This window comes from Ursus maritimus, unplaced genomic scaffold (assembly GCF_017311325.1).
Source record: "Ursus maritimus isolate PB19 unplaced genomic scaffold, ASM1731132v1 scaffold_11, whole genome shotgun sequence".
Classification (NCBI taxonomy): domain Eukaryota; kingdom Metazoa; phylum Chordata; class Mammalia; order Carnivora; family Ursidae; genus Ursus; species Ursus maritimus.
This window is the reverse complement of record NW_024423453.1, coordinates 3,809,386-3,824,067: the sequence shown is the minus strand read 5'-3', so window position 1 is coordinate 3,824,067 and position 14,682 is coordinate 3,809,386. Positions and strand designations below refer to the sequence as shown.

At 42.4% G+C, this 14,682-nt stretch overlaps 1 protein-coding gene across 8 annotated transcripts in view; it reads right to left on the bottom strand.

Moving 5' to 3' along the window:
- Positions 1 to 2,914: 2,914 nt before the first annotated feature.
- The window catches only part of SGMS2 (sphingomyelin synthase 2), a 79,712-nt gene continuing 67,944 nt past the window's right edge, over positions 2,915 to 14,682 (bottom strand). For all 8 annotated transcript variants that reach the window (XM_040626214.1, XM_040626212.1, XM_040626213.1 and 5 more), the window contains 3 exons: positions 13,312 to 13,465; positions 9,114 to 9,280; positions 2,915 to 7,590 (listed from right to left, as the gene is read on the bottom strand). In XM_040626214.1, coding sequence (XP_040482148.1) covers positions 7,387 to 7,590; positions 9,114 to 9,280; positions 13,312 to 13,465 — 525 coding nt within the window. In that variant the 3' untranslated portion in view covers positions 2,915 to 7,386. The remainder of the gene's footprint in view (positions 7,591 to 9,113; positions 9,281 to 13,311; positions 13,466 to 14,682) is intronic.

The following is a 14,682-nucleotide window of genomic DNA, read 5'->3' as shown; positions in this document are numbered from 1 at the left end:
GTACCACCCACGGACGGGGCTCACAGGACAGAAGAGCGATGGGACCCAAAACACTTAAGATTTCATGCTTTGAGCAGCGCACTGTGCTTTAAAAAGATAGGTTTCTATATTTAAGAAACCCAGGTTCCAGACCACATGTTCGTGTCCCTAAAATCTTGATGTCGAAACCCTAACCCCAGTAGGATGGTACTAGAAGTGAGGCGTTTGGGAAGTAACTTGGTTTAGATGAGGTCAGGAGGGGAGGGGCCCCATGACGGGATCAGTGTCATTGTAAGAAGAGGCAGCAGAGAGCTTTCTCTCTCCTCACCCACTCCCCACCCCCAACATGTGAGGAAACCCGAAGGTCCTCACCGGAACCCAAACATGCTGGCACCTGGAACTTGCACTTCCCCAACCTCCAGAACTGTGAGAGATAAACACGTGTGGTTTAAGTCACCTCGTTTACCGTATGCTGTTACGGCAGCCCAAACGGACCGAGATCACCAGGGCAATGGTCTTTTTCCCAGTGTCCCACGTCAAACGTCCCTTCAAACATGGGCTGGGAAACTGGATGGAACACAAAATATGTTCAAAAGTGCCATCTCCTCCCAGCAAGGAGCTGCATGCCTGGGGGTCTTGGGTGTGTTCTGGGGTGTCTCCTTGCAGGCCCAGAGCCCCTCTGCCATCGGCCTCAAGCAGGTGTGAGATGGAAGGAGGGGGATGGGGGCAAGAGGGTTTTGCCCCATTCACCACATCAATGGTCAAAATGTGGGTGAAAGATGTTTACACGGCGCATTCTCAAGCACTCCTCAACTCTGCTCTCAACAACACAAAATCTGGTTGTCGAAAGATTTCTGGAAGAGGCTTTTCTTCTTTTCCAGAATTCCTCACACACGGGTGGCTCTTCTGTTACTCTGGAGCAACAGGAAAATTAATTATGGGTTTTGGCATTCCTGGGCTTCATATCATTGTGCTCCTTGCCCCCATTTACCTGAGTTCCCTCAGTTAAAGAGGGAGCGTGAGGAGACGCCCCGGTGCACGCTGTGAGCATTAAACACCAGTAAACCAATTAGCGGCGCCTGACACATGGCGGCTGACTCAAGAGGAGCTTCTCTTCATCCAAAGCAATACATGATTAAGGGAACTTTGAAAGAAAAAGAGATAAATGCTTGGATTTAAGCACTGAAGTCATGCACCCAGAAACCTGTCCAGAAACAAGCACACATGTTGGCCTGGGCCAGTTTTTAGAACAGAGAACTCACCAGTTCATGGCAGGACCAACAACTCCTATGGCTTCACTTTGGTCCTGGGGGGAGTCTCGAATCAAGGCAGACTACAATGACTCCCAAGAACCCTGCTCATTTCCTCAGACTGTTGCTGTCCTCTGAAAGCAGGTCATCCCATCTCTCCTCCTTTTGACATTCTTTTGGGAACATTCCCGAGAGTCACAGAGATAAAGCCCCTACGCACTTTGTTGTTCCCCGTGTTACCCTGTTCAAGACAGTGTAAAATACTGTGGCATCCTGTAAGTGACACAGTGACTGTGCGGTCATCCGGCAGACCTGTGAGCTTGGACACTTGGGGACTCTTCTGCATTCGGGTATTTAGCACTGAATTTTCTCCCCTCCGATATGCAATGAATTGCCAAGTATAAGAAAAAGTAGTAGCATTTCACACACACAAAAACCGTTCCGAGGACCAGTTTCCCTCTTAACAAACTAACCGGCTAATAAGGGAATAAACTCCCCCCTCAAAACAAAAAGCAAACACACACACGCGCGCGCACCTCTAACAAATGGTAATGGGGGCATAGGAATTATGACAGGAAGGCAGCAGGAGAGAGAAAACGAAACTCGAGGGCCAGCTGACACTGAAGAGCTCTTTCATCTCACAAAATGGGGTCACTGCTCCTTTCCTTACCTACTTCACAGGCTTTTGTGAAGATTAAGAATGTATGTCAGGCATAAAACAACCGAAATGCTACGCCTCCTTCCGGGAGCCGCACAGGAATGAAATCTGCATCGTTCGGACACGGTGGTCCGTACACGTTCCTAGTCTAACGCACACTAGTGAGCGAGCCAGTGTTCTGCTTCTGGCAGTCTCTATTAGAAGAAAAGCAAACGTCAGAGGTCGAGGCCTGGAGGGCATGGCATCAGGTCCCTGTGGCCTGCCCTCCAGGTGCAGCCGCTCTCCGAGCCGGCGGCCACCGAAACCCGCAGGCCCGTGTTTCACGCAGGAGAGCGGGGTCATCAGGGAGATTAGCTTTCCACGCAAGGCTCAGGGGCAGGTGGCAGAAAGACTATTCTGATCCGTACTCTATCGTGCCCAGATCATCTAAAGAAAAAACCTGAACTATATCCAACATCTTAACCCTTGAACCATATGATCCTACTCCCCTTGCCCCACTGAACTGCTTTTACTAAGCCTCTCCTCGGGGGTCAAGCCGTCATCTTTCCTCAGGGCTCCAAAACCCACTGGCTGCCCTCCGCAAAGGCAGGGATGGTGGCAGGTCCAGGAGAGGACATCACCCCAGGGCCCCACTAGGGAAGGCATGAGGATGACATTTCCAGAACCGAGGAACAGAAAGGACCCTGCTTTCCTTGAAGCATTAATGATTTTGTCCTTTTGTGGGAACAGAACAGTGGAAATCAGAATCATGGAGTGTGTAGCTGACTTGTTACTTCTCCATGAATGACCTTATATTACCCTGAATTATTTTTCACCTTAAGTCCGAGGGTGGGAAAATAACACATGCCAGTTTACTTACAGTTCTAGTAATTAAAGGTTATCGCCTTATTTTTAAAATAGTGCTTGGAGAAAATAATCCTCTTGTGGTTTTAATAAGTACTTAAAACCAAACAAAAATTTAAAACCTTTAAAGAAAACACTTTTTTAAATAGAAAGAAACAGTAATACTAATTTTGAAAAGACCGTTGATGTCACTGTGGTTTATTGGTAAATACAAAGTATAGGCTCTTGCTTTTTTTTTTTTTTTTTTTTGCTATATTTTTTTAAGCAAAGCCAAAGAGATTAGAAACCAAGTACACATATCCTCTTTAGAGTAAAAACTTAAATTAGTTTTTAACAATTAGGCACTTAAAATGTAAATGTAAAATGGCATTTTTAGAAGTATAAACTATAGTTCCACTCCTAAATTCCTCCTGAAATGTTTTTACAAACACAAAAGCACAATCACGGAAAATATTTCTAAACAAAGATAATATCCTCTTTAAAAAATAAGAACAAGCCTGAACACAAATCCCATATGATAGACCAATGATTAAGGTACTGGGGGTAGGAGAAAAGAGCTTCTGAAATTTACATGTTTGATTAAAATATAAGCATTTAATAAAACTATTACAATAGCATACAGTATATATTATAATGAAAAATATGTCAGGAAAATAATGAATTCTAGACTTAAAATTTTACTTTACAACAAGGCACTTAACACATTGAAACAGTACAGTAAATTTCTGAAAGAATGCAACTGGCTACCTCTCACACCTTGTAATGATATTTCTTTATGAATATACTGTAACATAACCATACATTTTGCAGCATTAATCATTGCATAGGAGGTAAATTAAATAAGGAATTCCAACTTGGTGACTAGATTAGCTTATGTTTACAGTTTCTTCTTTTTTTTTTATTTTAAAGGACAGTTTAAAATAATTCCGTAATAAAGAACTATTCTCATTCATGATTCCTTTAGAACACAGCATAGTTAGATTAATGAGTAATAAAATAAATCAGAACTTATACGGTGTGTATCTGTATAAAAACTTATCTTTGGGTACCTTTGACATGATTTTCAGTGTTTAGGTATTGAAGTCAAGAGCACTTCTTAATAGAAGAAATATTTTTAGCAAGTAATTCAAAGGAGTTAAATTATTGCAACACAATGACATTTAAAAAAACACCAGAAATCTTTATACATACAAAGAGAAAAGCCTTCAACACATGGCATATTACTTATAATATGCTCGATTTAAAACTTGTAAACTCATTTATCAAGAAATTCCTTCTCACACTTCCTTGCAGTACAGAAGTGAGTATGTTAAGACCGGCTTAAATTCTTAAACAGTTTTACAGTGCAAAACAAAAGCGACAAACAAATAAAAAGGAAATGCTTAAAATATTGAAGAAACAAGATATGAACTTTTAATTAAAAAAGAAACTGCATGAGCTCTAGCATGTAAAAAAAAATACAAACATAAAATAGAAAGACTGCCAACCTGGTGTTTCAAAGTAAACAAAGTATCGGTAGTTATAAAGGGAGACATTAATGATTGTGATAATGAGAGGTAAAATGGTCTGCAAATTTTCTTTGATCGAATGGACAAAGGATTAGAATTGCAACACCCTGGGATCTAAGCTCATTTTCCCTTTGGGAAAGGTTTAAAAGATCTTTAAAATAATCCCTTTTGCATGATGCTTTCAGATTATTGGCAAAAAAACAAACAAACGAATGAACAAACAAAAAACAAACGAACAACAACCAAACCAATGCCTTTTAAAAACTTGAAAATACACTTTAAAAAGTGGCAAGTTTGAGTTCCAAGTCATAGTACATATTTCCACTAGGGGGCACTGCTATACAGCAAAGAACCTCACACATGGTCCTCATTACACCAGACCGGGGCTTGGGCTTGCTCAAAACAGCCTTCCTTCCTCAGCACAACTTGTTTCCCAAGATGCCAGTAAATTAAGTAACAAATTTAAAATCACTCTGGGCAGAATCAGGAGCAATGCTTTATTTTCAGAGCTGTGGAGAAGCTCAAAAAATAGAATCTGAGAGGAACCCATCTCCATTTGAAAGAATTTAGAAAAAATATGCCATAATTTATGGGAATCCTATGTTACAGATATTGCACAGAAGGACTAAATTCCAAGAAAAGCTTCAAAAGGGAGCACTGGTTCACAAAAACAAGGATAATGGATAAGATCTCATATCATAATTGGCAAGGAAAAGGAGCTCCCAAAATTCACGGTTTCAAAGGCAAGATCATAACTGTTTAAGTTTTCTATTCCAAAGGGGCATGGTAGGTTAGGCCTCAAGTTTGCTTTGCTAAATGTAAATGAGTTTCTCTATTTCTTTTATTTTCCCATCTTGAAACTTTGGTGTTTTCCCTCCTTCTTTTCAAATCACATGCTTCCTTGGTGTCTATCAGACACCTGTGACACATACATGTAAGGAACACGTGAGCAATAATAGTGTCTTCGCACATGAGGTCAGAGAGGTTTTTAAAGTTCTTTAAAAGGTGATGGTATTTTTTTAAAAAAACTGCATCACTTGACTAAAATGCAAGTTACTGTTTCAAGGGTCTCTAACAATCAACACACCATGATTTTTAAATCTTAAATACTTTTCCTTATTTAAGTTGAAGAAAATTAGGTTATCCAAGACACTGCTGAATAAGGCTCTCGGGTCTATCTGGTTATGAGTTAGAAGCTCAAGGAATATACCAACGTCAGGAGCACGAAACCCAGGCTTCAGTGTCAGATGCTTTTTCCTAATAATCAGCAGGAATTGAAACTCAGTGTTTGCAAGCACGACACCTTAAATATCACAAGTGTCAATATTTAGCAAATAAAAGACAGAATTCTGGCTTAAGCACATCCAGTAAGCTATAGATCTATTTCTTATTGGTTTATTTAATAACAAACACCAGAAAACTCCTTGCATTTCAAAGTCTGCCAAGGATATTCTGGATTTCCATTCTTGTTTTAAATAACTGGATGAAGAGCGTCTTTTTTCCTGCCTTTGAATTCAACTACCTTTCCTTTAGTGATTCTTCTATTACTCAGAGAAAGAGCCATACTGAATACAGACACAGAATTTTAGCACCAAAAATAATGACCCTTCTGAAAAGATTTGTATTGTGCTTCTCTCAAGCAGTCTGAAGGTCAATTTTGGGTACCAAATCAAGGCCAACTAGTTTAATGACAAATTTAGGGGTGTTTTTCATTCCTAAGTGGAGGGAAATTTTCATCTTCAATATAAATGTCACTGCCCCCTTCCACCTCACGGGCCTGTCTTCTGACATAGTGTTGATGATTCTGTAACCATCAATCTCACTTCAGAGTTACTAGAAGGCTCAAGAAATCAACCAACTCTGACAGCATTCATCTGATCTGATTTTTGAAAATCCATCTTCTTTTTGCATCACCTCAAAGAACTTTAGAAACGGTGATCCCCCTTTACTGAGTGGCTGTCACCGTCTAGAACAGACTGATTCCAACAGCAGATGATAGTGCAGCACCGTGGTGTAATTTTAGGATCAAAGTAAAATGACTCAAGTGTGGCAAATGTCCTTAGGACCAGTTTATAAGAAGCTGAGTCTCTTGCTAAAAGGCAAGGATACATTGCACTTTTACACTCCGTCTTGGTGTTTCCATAAAGTACAACGTAACCAGGAAGAAAGTTTTCGGTGAAACGTGACCAACTGCACTGCTGAGTTCCGACGAGCAGCTCGAAAGCAGATCTCACACAGGGTAGGACGGGACAGAAACGCAGGCTTGCTCTCCAGGGGCACGCGCGTCCGTTCACAGACATGTGTGTTTTCAGCTTGTGCTGCAGCAGCTCCCTGCCCCGCAGGGACCGGGCGCAAACCTACCAGGCAGAGAGCGCGGAGCCGTGTACACGAGGACCGCTTGTTGAACAGAAATCGCTCCATGTTTCCTGTGTATCTGTCGCAGAGACTTTGAAGTGAAATATTTACACACACATAAAATCTGTGAGATGTGTCAAATACTTCCATAGATCACCTTTCCTTTTTTTTTTTTTTAATAAAATTATCAGCTTAAAAAAAAAGTAAAAGTGATACATAGTGCAGTGGGTGGTAGCAGCGGGTACACCTCCCGGACCTGACCCTGACCTTCCCCATGACAAGGTGGAAACAAAGTTCACCTCACGGTTACTGACAACCCATAGATCTCCCCCTCATTAACAAGCCTAATGCTAAAACCGCTCTCAACATTAGGTTATTCTATTTACACAGTAGCTGTATATATCCAGATATTTTATTTAAAACATTAACAAATTCTTCTGACCTTGGAGGAAAAAAAAATCCTGAAAAAATTCTGTAGAGGGTTTTAGTGGAGAAAGAATAAGGAGTAGGAATCGTATGTTCTTTGGCACCTCTTTAACAAGCTCATTAGTAAAATCCCAGTTTGGGGGCTTGTCACCAATGAATGAAGAGCTGCAGGAGAATACACCTTTCTCAGGACGAATAAAAAACCAGTCAAAGGGTAATACTTCATTCGTCTTTCTAATCACTTACACGAAATTTGGTCCATTTCTTCATCTACCAGGCAGTTCTTCTAAAATAAAAACCCACAACTATACCTTTGGTTACAGCGTTAACTCTTTTGGTATAAGAGCTGATGCCTTTGTTTTCCTTCTCAGGTAGATTTCTCATTATCTTCACCGATCTTCTGAACCCGAGAATACTTTTTGCATGAAGATTTAAAGCAGCCAGGGGGCCAGGAGAGTGGCCAAGAGAAGCAGCAAGGAATTGAGCCTTGTACATTTTTCTCGAAAAAATAAAAGATGGGGAACCACCATGCTCGAGACAAGAAATTAGTCTGTGAAGAGACCTTCAAGTTCTGTAAAAAGTTTAAAAAAAAAAAAAAAGGAAAATGAGACCTATTTTTCATGATTTGCATCCTATTTTTTTTTTCTTAAATTGTCACTCATTGTACCATAACAGAGAAAGCAGGAGAATCAGGATCACAAGGCAATAATTGTCTTTGTTTTGTTTTTTTAAAGATTTTATTTATTTATTTGTCAGAAAGAGAGCACAAGCAGGGGGAGCGGCAGGCAGAGGGAGAAGCATGCTCCCCGCTGAGCAAGGAGCCCGATCTGGGACTCGATCCCAGCACCCTGGGATCATGACCTGAGCCGAAGGCAAACGCTTAACCGACTGAGCCACCCAGGCATCCTAGCAGTAATTGTCTTTGTGCCTTTTCCCTGATTCCGACATGTTTCTGGTCCCAGGCCCCTTCCCCCATTTCTAGCTCATACAAATTCTTCCGCCTGCAATCCCAGAAAGAGACACAGGAATGGATGTGATAGTTGACCAGGAGGAACAGGTCTCAGGATGCGTTAGCAGGTGGGTCTAGGCCGAGGAAGATGGAAGAGTGAAAGGCAAACTCACGGTGTGGAACAGATTTAAGGTGAAAGGCGAAGATGTTGGTTTGATGGTGGTGTCAGGAGATATCCAGATGGAAGGATAAGAAGGAAGCAGGTGGGATGGGAGTCTACAAAATGGGACGGAAAGCTACAGACACGAAATAACCCATAGAAAGGGCATTTTTCAGTGGATACCACCAAATGAGAGTTGGATTTAGACCGTTTGGGAATGACATTTGCTCACAAAGTATATGCATCAGACGATATGGCAAGACTACCCACAGAGAAATCATGCTACACGGGCTCCCTCTGACACCAGGCACACACACCTAGACCAGGAAAACACAGAGAAGGGGAGGAATCATCTCATCTTGGGATGACAAGAAGGGAGCAAGAGCTAGGAAGCCTTCCCAGAAGACGTGGCCTTTGAGTTAGCTCTTTCAACATGAGCAGCAGAAGCAAAGAAAAGGTCATCTGGGGACAGAAGGCAGTGGTAACAAATAAGGGAGTGTAAGAAGGGGGCCAGAGAGCGCGGTGTCCCCAAAAGATGTACCAGATCCAGGAACCCATGGACTACTTATTTTGCTTGAAGTTTAAAAATAACTGCCGTCTTTTCCTCAAAATTAGGTTCTTTGAGGGCAGGGAGCATGTCTTCCCGAGCTGCACCACGATGCTTCTATAGAGAAGGTTCTCGTATTTTAAGCTAGCATTTATACTTCTTCAATTCTGGTACTGATTAGTCAAATCAGGAAAACACCATGCTCTATAATTATACAGCACTTTTGTCCTTAAATGTCATTTGCATTTGTGACATGATTTAGTTGAAGAGGCAGTCACGGGCATAGGTCTCAGTGAACTGCCCCAGACCACACCCGTGAGTGGCGACAGTGGTCATTCCCACTGACCACTGACAGCTCTCTGCAACCCCGCTGTATGAGAAAAGGGCCACTGCACTGAAAGAAAAGAAATTATCCAGGGATGACTTCACTGCTCTCACCTTTTCATTGGCCATTGAATGGTACCACCAAAACAGCCGTGTTGTAATATAATAAGCAATGATCACATCGACGGTGTAGTGTTCATGCGCTACGAGAATGCAGATGATCCCGGCGGCGCTCAGCAGCCAGCAGATCAAGTGGTACCACCAGAAGTGACGGGGCGAATCTAGACAGCAGAAAACGTATAGAGTGAATAAGATGCCCAGAGACGAATGTAATGCTTACAGTCTACACTAATGACCTCAAGTAGAATAGTCTAAGATCAGGAAGTTGCCAGAAGAAGAAAACAGATTAACCCCCAATGAGTCACCGTCAGCCGCCCAGGATTTGCTCAGGTAGGAAGGGAGCCTGCGTGGGGGGCGAGGGGGGGACCAGTGGTAGCAGGTCTCAGAGGCACTCACTGGGGAACAGTCATTCTCTAGACATTCTAGACCTTGCCCACTGCTAAGCCATTCAACAAGGAAGAGAACAGAATTGTTTATTAGGTTGGCTGGAATTGGCTCATACTGGCTCACAGAGGGGATCCCACTGGAAAGAAAAGCAGTAGGGGTCAAAAGGGTAGTTGTCAAGGAAAATGTGGGGGGAAATAAGAAAGCAAGAGTCATTGCAGGTCTTACATAAACTCACTCTGATTTCTCCAGGGGGAGAAAAATGGCATTGCGGCTAGCAATATTTTGCTTCTCAGCAGTTTTATACTGTTATTGCTAATAGCAACTATAAACGCTCCCTATATAAAGCTTAGGATCCTGGCTCATTCACGTGTGGGTTTTAGCCTTCCTAGTGAGTCCACCAAGAAGGTCATCATATGGATCGGCTGTGAGAGGGAACCAGAGCACGCCTCAGGTGAAACAGGGTCGTGCGCCCCACAGCCCGCCCACACAGGTGCTAATGACACAGGTACAGATGCAATAGCTGTTTCCTGTCTTCCTCTTTAATAACTGTTTCTTTTTTTTTCTATTTTAAAGCTTTATTAGCTCGCAAGGTTAATAATCTCACAAACAAATTTATTTCCTATTTACCTGTGTTTACCTTCATAGTGATATTTAGTTCCGCGTGCGGCACCATGGTAGAAGAGCAAAAGGATCCATTTCCAGAAGGTTAGAGGAAATACCAAATCAGGTATCATTCCGTGAACAATATTTTTTGGTGAAATGGCTGTTGCTCTTTTGGTCCCAAGTGGAACGGTAAGATAATAGACCTGTATTTGCATTTGAAACTCTGACTTCCCCATTTTGAATGTGCTCCTGATTCCTTCTCAGTGGGTTCATTCTGCCACTAAGTTCTAGCAGATAACTGACAGCCTCCTAGAATTTTAAAGCTGGAAGAGGCCTTACCCTTTACAGCCTGGGTAGCCAGATCCAGGCCCCATAACTGTTCTCTTAGGCTGAGACTACTCAAAATTGAGCCAACATTTAGAAATCTGGAGAGTTCAACTAAACATGCATTCTGCAGAACTCTACCATTCTCCCGAAGTCTCTCACCAACCCAGCTCCCTTCGCTGATAGGTCACCTGATGTTTATCACCTTAGAAGTTAAAACTGGGCAAACCAGGACCATTTCGTATTTGCTTATCCACAAGAAGCAAAGCTGAAGTAGAGAAGGAGGAAAGAGGCAGGCTGAGCGGTCATTTTACTACTTGGGGAACTGGGAATGAAGTCTTAGGAATGGCTGGAGATACTAATGCCGCTCTTTCACAGAAACGTATTCCCAGTTACTCTCCCGCACTGAGACCGCTGCTCACTCACTCAGGACACTGGCTGGCCCGAGGAAAAGACTTAATATAAATTATTTTGAAGTAGAAATGGGAAAGTGGTAACCGCTTCCTACTTTCCCATTCTACCATAGGGATAATATCGAGCTAAAAGATGATGATACAAATATTAATCCACTCCACTTGTCTGTGTGGGATCCTAGCCCTAGTTGTCATTCAATAATCATACAGACAATAGACCTTCCGTGGTAGCAAGGTAAGAAAAAAAAAGAAAAGGAAAGAAAAGACAAGAAAAGAAAAAGCAAGAAAAATTCCCCCTTCTTCTAGCAAGACATTTGGTTCTAACTGCTAGGCTGACTTCTTCAGGCTAATTTTATAAGGAACCTAGGCCCCAGTGATAATATTTGCACGACTGTGTAAAGCCCCCCTGTGTAAAGCCCACGAAATGGTCCTGGTCCCATGTTTTCCTCTGTTCTCTTGACGACATTCAAATCTATTCACGACAACCGAGCAAACAAGGAAAGAGACCAAACAGATCAAAAGGCAGGAAACAAGAAATATGGGAAAGATGCATCTAATTCTAGAAGCAGACTGCTCAGAGACCACTGGAACCACTGCTTACTCAGAACAATAACACACGGTTATCATTTAGAAGGTGATGGTTTTTCCTAATTGCACAGGAAACGAGCACAAACACGGAATGCTGTGTTTATGTACAGAACCGACTCTAGAGCTGAGCTTGTACTAAGCATTACAGATTTGCCATTTCGTTTCTCACCAAAAATTAGAAAAAGCAGAATATAATTCTTTCACTGCTGTATGTAAACTTACACAGTCTTAAAAACCTCAAGCCAAAATCATGCCGTGGGAAGAAAATCTCTCCACGTACTGCAGAGCCTTCATTAAAGCATAAAAATAACCACAAGTTGCCTTGCTATTGCTCTGAAGTAAAAGAAAGAACAGTAATGAGCAAGAGACCCAGACTGTTCCTTAGCAATTTTATAAGATCAGACAACTTGGGTTCCCAAATATTCTAAACAGAGCCAAGAAATTAATAGCATAACCTCTGGAGTCAGCCTGCTTGAGTTCGAATACCCCGTCTTCCAACTGCCGAACCGGGGACCGTGGGAAGTCATTCTCTCTATGTTTAAGTTTCCTCTCTGAAAAATGGGGAAAACAGTGCTTCTCTCATGGGTGGCTGCAGGATGAAATGAGTTATTTTTGCATCAAGGGCTTAGAATAGTGCCTGGCACGGAGTATTAGGTCTCTTTGCTATTGCTGTTAACATCACTTGGTCTTTGGTCATTTTATAAAATTGACCTTCAGTTTCCTGGGGTGCTTCTCTTCATTATTCTGAACCCACCGTGGCTTTGCTCCAACATGCAACTCCTCCCCACCCTCATCCACATCTTTTTCTCTAAGTTTCGTATGATTTTCCGATTAGGGAGAAGCTGCTGCAACTTGAGGGCACCTCTGGCCTGGGAGGTAACTGACCTCACACACAGGGGCTCTTCCAACAGAAGTTAGAGGGAGAATCATAGAGCACACGGAGCACTCTATTGGCTCACCAGAACCAGTAGGTATTAGAACCAAAAAGTGACTCACACTGAGGGAGGAGACAACCCCTGATACTGGTGCAGAGACAGACTCAGGTTTCTTCCCATTACCACGTCCCACAGTGTGAGGGTGAGGGCAGAAAGGAGGGGAAAGGTCCAGAACGCCCTCCGCCGTAAAGAAGTGAGGTACGATGAAGGCTGGACACTACCACGCTACTCTCTGTACCCTAAGTATACAGACCCCACGACAAAGGAGACATTACTCCGGCCTTGAAAGATGACAGGATACACAAGGATTTTGTATAATGGGAATTAAGTGTATAAATACGGAAAGATACTTCACATTCTTGCCTCCATGTAGTTGTGTACAAAGAAATGATCAATACTGACAAAATGGTCCTCGAAGATGCCTATTAAATCATAGAAGTCGGCTGGAAAATGCTGAAGTTGGAACAGAACAAGAAAACATCTAAAAAAGGGGGAAAACATTAAATTCTTTGGAATGATGGGATGGAAGTTCCATACAATCGAAGATTTCGCTCGCAAGCCACTTACATTTGGCTTTCCAGTGCACTGACTGTGTTTGCAATAAACTTAACACCGTGCTCGTCATAGCTACAACACTAAAATAGCTTTTCATACCTTGAGAAGAGGAGGGAGACATTGTGGAGGCATGTTAAATGTTAGAGAACCCAGGGTCAAGTTTTAAGCCTCCAGTGTCCAAATCACATAGGACTAGTTGAAATGATTTAAATATAAACACACATACACACACAGAGAGACACACACACAGAAAGAGACACACACAGGTGCACACCTGTCTCTTTCATAGTTATCAATCCCAATAGAATAAGGGTTCCCATCAGTTTCTGGGCTTTGGGGTCCCTCCCACTACAGTAATCCACAGAGGGGGAAGGAGTTAGTACTCACATTCTTTGATGAACAAATAAGTAAGTGTCAGCACAACGGTGTGGCCGCTGAAGAGGAAGTCTCCACACAAGATATGGGACCCGGTTATGGACAATCCACCACCAGAAATCAACCGTAGAATCCGTTGTATTTTTGCCTGAGAGTCTCCGTTGAGCTGAAAGACACAAGATCAGGAAGAAAATCTACAAGCTGATAAAAATCACACTTCAGCCTAATTTGTGTGATACTTAGAAAGGTTACCAGGTTGTGCTTTTTTTCTTTTTAACTTAAAAAGTCAAAAAGAAGCCAAGGGGGTCAGCTCCTCAAATTAGGTTTTATTCGTTGTACTGGAGAGTTTTAGTGACACGTTTTAAATTATTCAGTGTGTTACTAATAATATGTTTTGGTGGTGGTGTGTCCTTGGGCAAAGCTTTTAAAAATATTAATAACCAATGACTTCACCACAGCTATGCACTAAAAAGATCAAAGCTACTTTCTCTCCTCCTTGTAGGGGGAAGTTAGGGTTTTGGATGGTTAATATTTGATTCAGCTGAGTACCACATTACTAATATTCTAAAGTGTATTCGGGACCTTGTGTTAAGTGGGCAGCCTGAAGTGTACATGGAGCTGCCGTACATCTGATCCAGACATTTACAGTCAGGAAGCGGAGCTGCGGGGGCGCCTGGGTGGCACAGCGGTTAAGCGTCTGCCTTCGGCTCAGGGCGTGATCCCGGCGTGATGGGATCGAGTCCCACATCAGGCTCCTCCGCTATGAGCCTGCTTCTTCCTCTCCCACTCCCCCTGCTTGTGTTCCCTCTCTCGCTGGCTGTCTCTATCTCTGTCGAATAAATAAATAAAATCTTAAAAAAAAAAAAAAAAGAAGTGGAGCTGCAACACATTACTTAATTTAAATAGGTTTGCAATGGATCAGAGATGTATTGGCAGCTTTAAAACTGAGTAGCTTTGATCAGGAAAAACATCCTCCAAGGAAATAATCTGTGTGCTGTTGCAGAGGGTCTCCCTTGGACAATGGAGTAGAAGCCCCTAGAAGCCACCATGATGACTTAGGAAACAATGATGGGCTAGGACAGGAGTTTGACCCAATAGTCAAAAGTTTACATCCCATTAAAACTGAAGCACATAGGAAGGAGTAGTAGACTGAGTGGGTCAAAATGGTAGGCATGGAAAATTGGAATACGGAAATGCTCGGGAGCCAGAGAGAGGGTTTCAGATCAATCTAGTATTAGGTGAACAATCTTAGAAAATCAAAGAATGATCCTCAGAAATATATTCAGGTAATAGTACACATGAGAAGAAAAATACCGAAAGACCACTAACAACTAGTCATTTGGGACCTGGGGGCCAGTTCTAGGACATGCTGCCTTTTACACT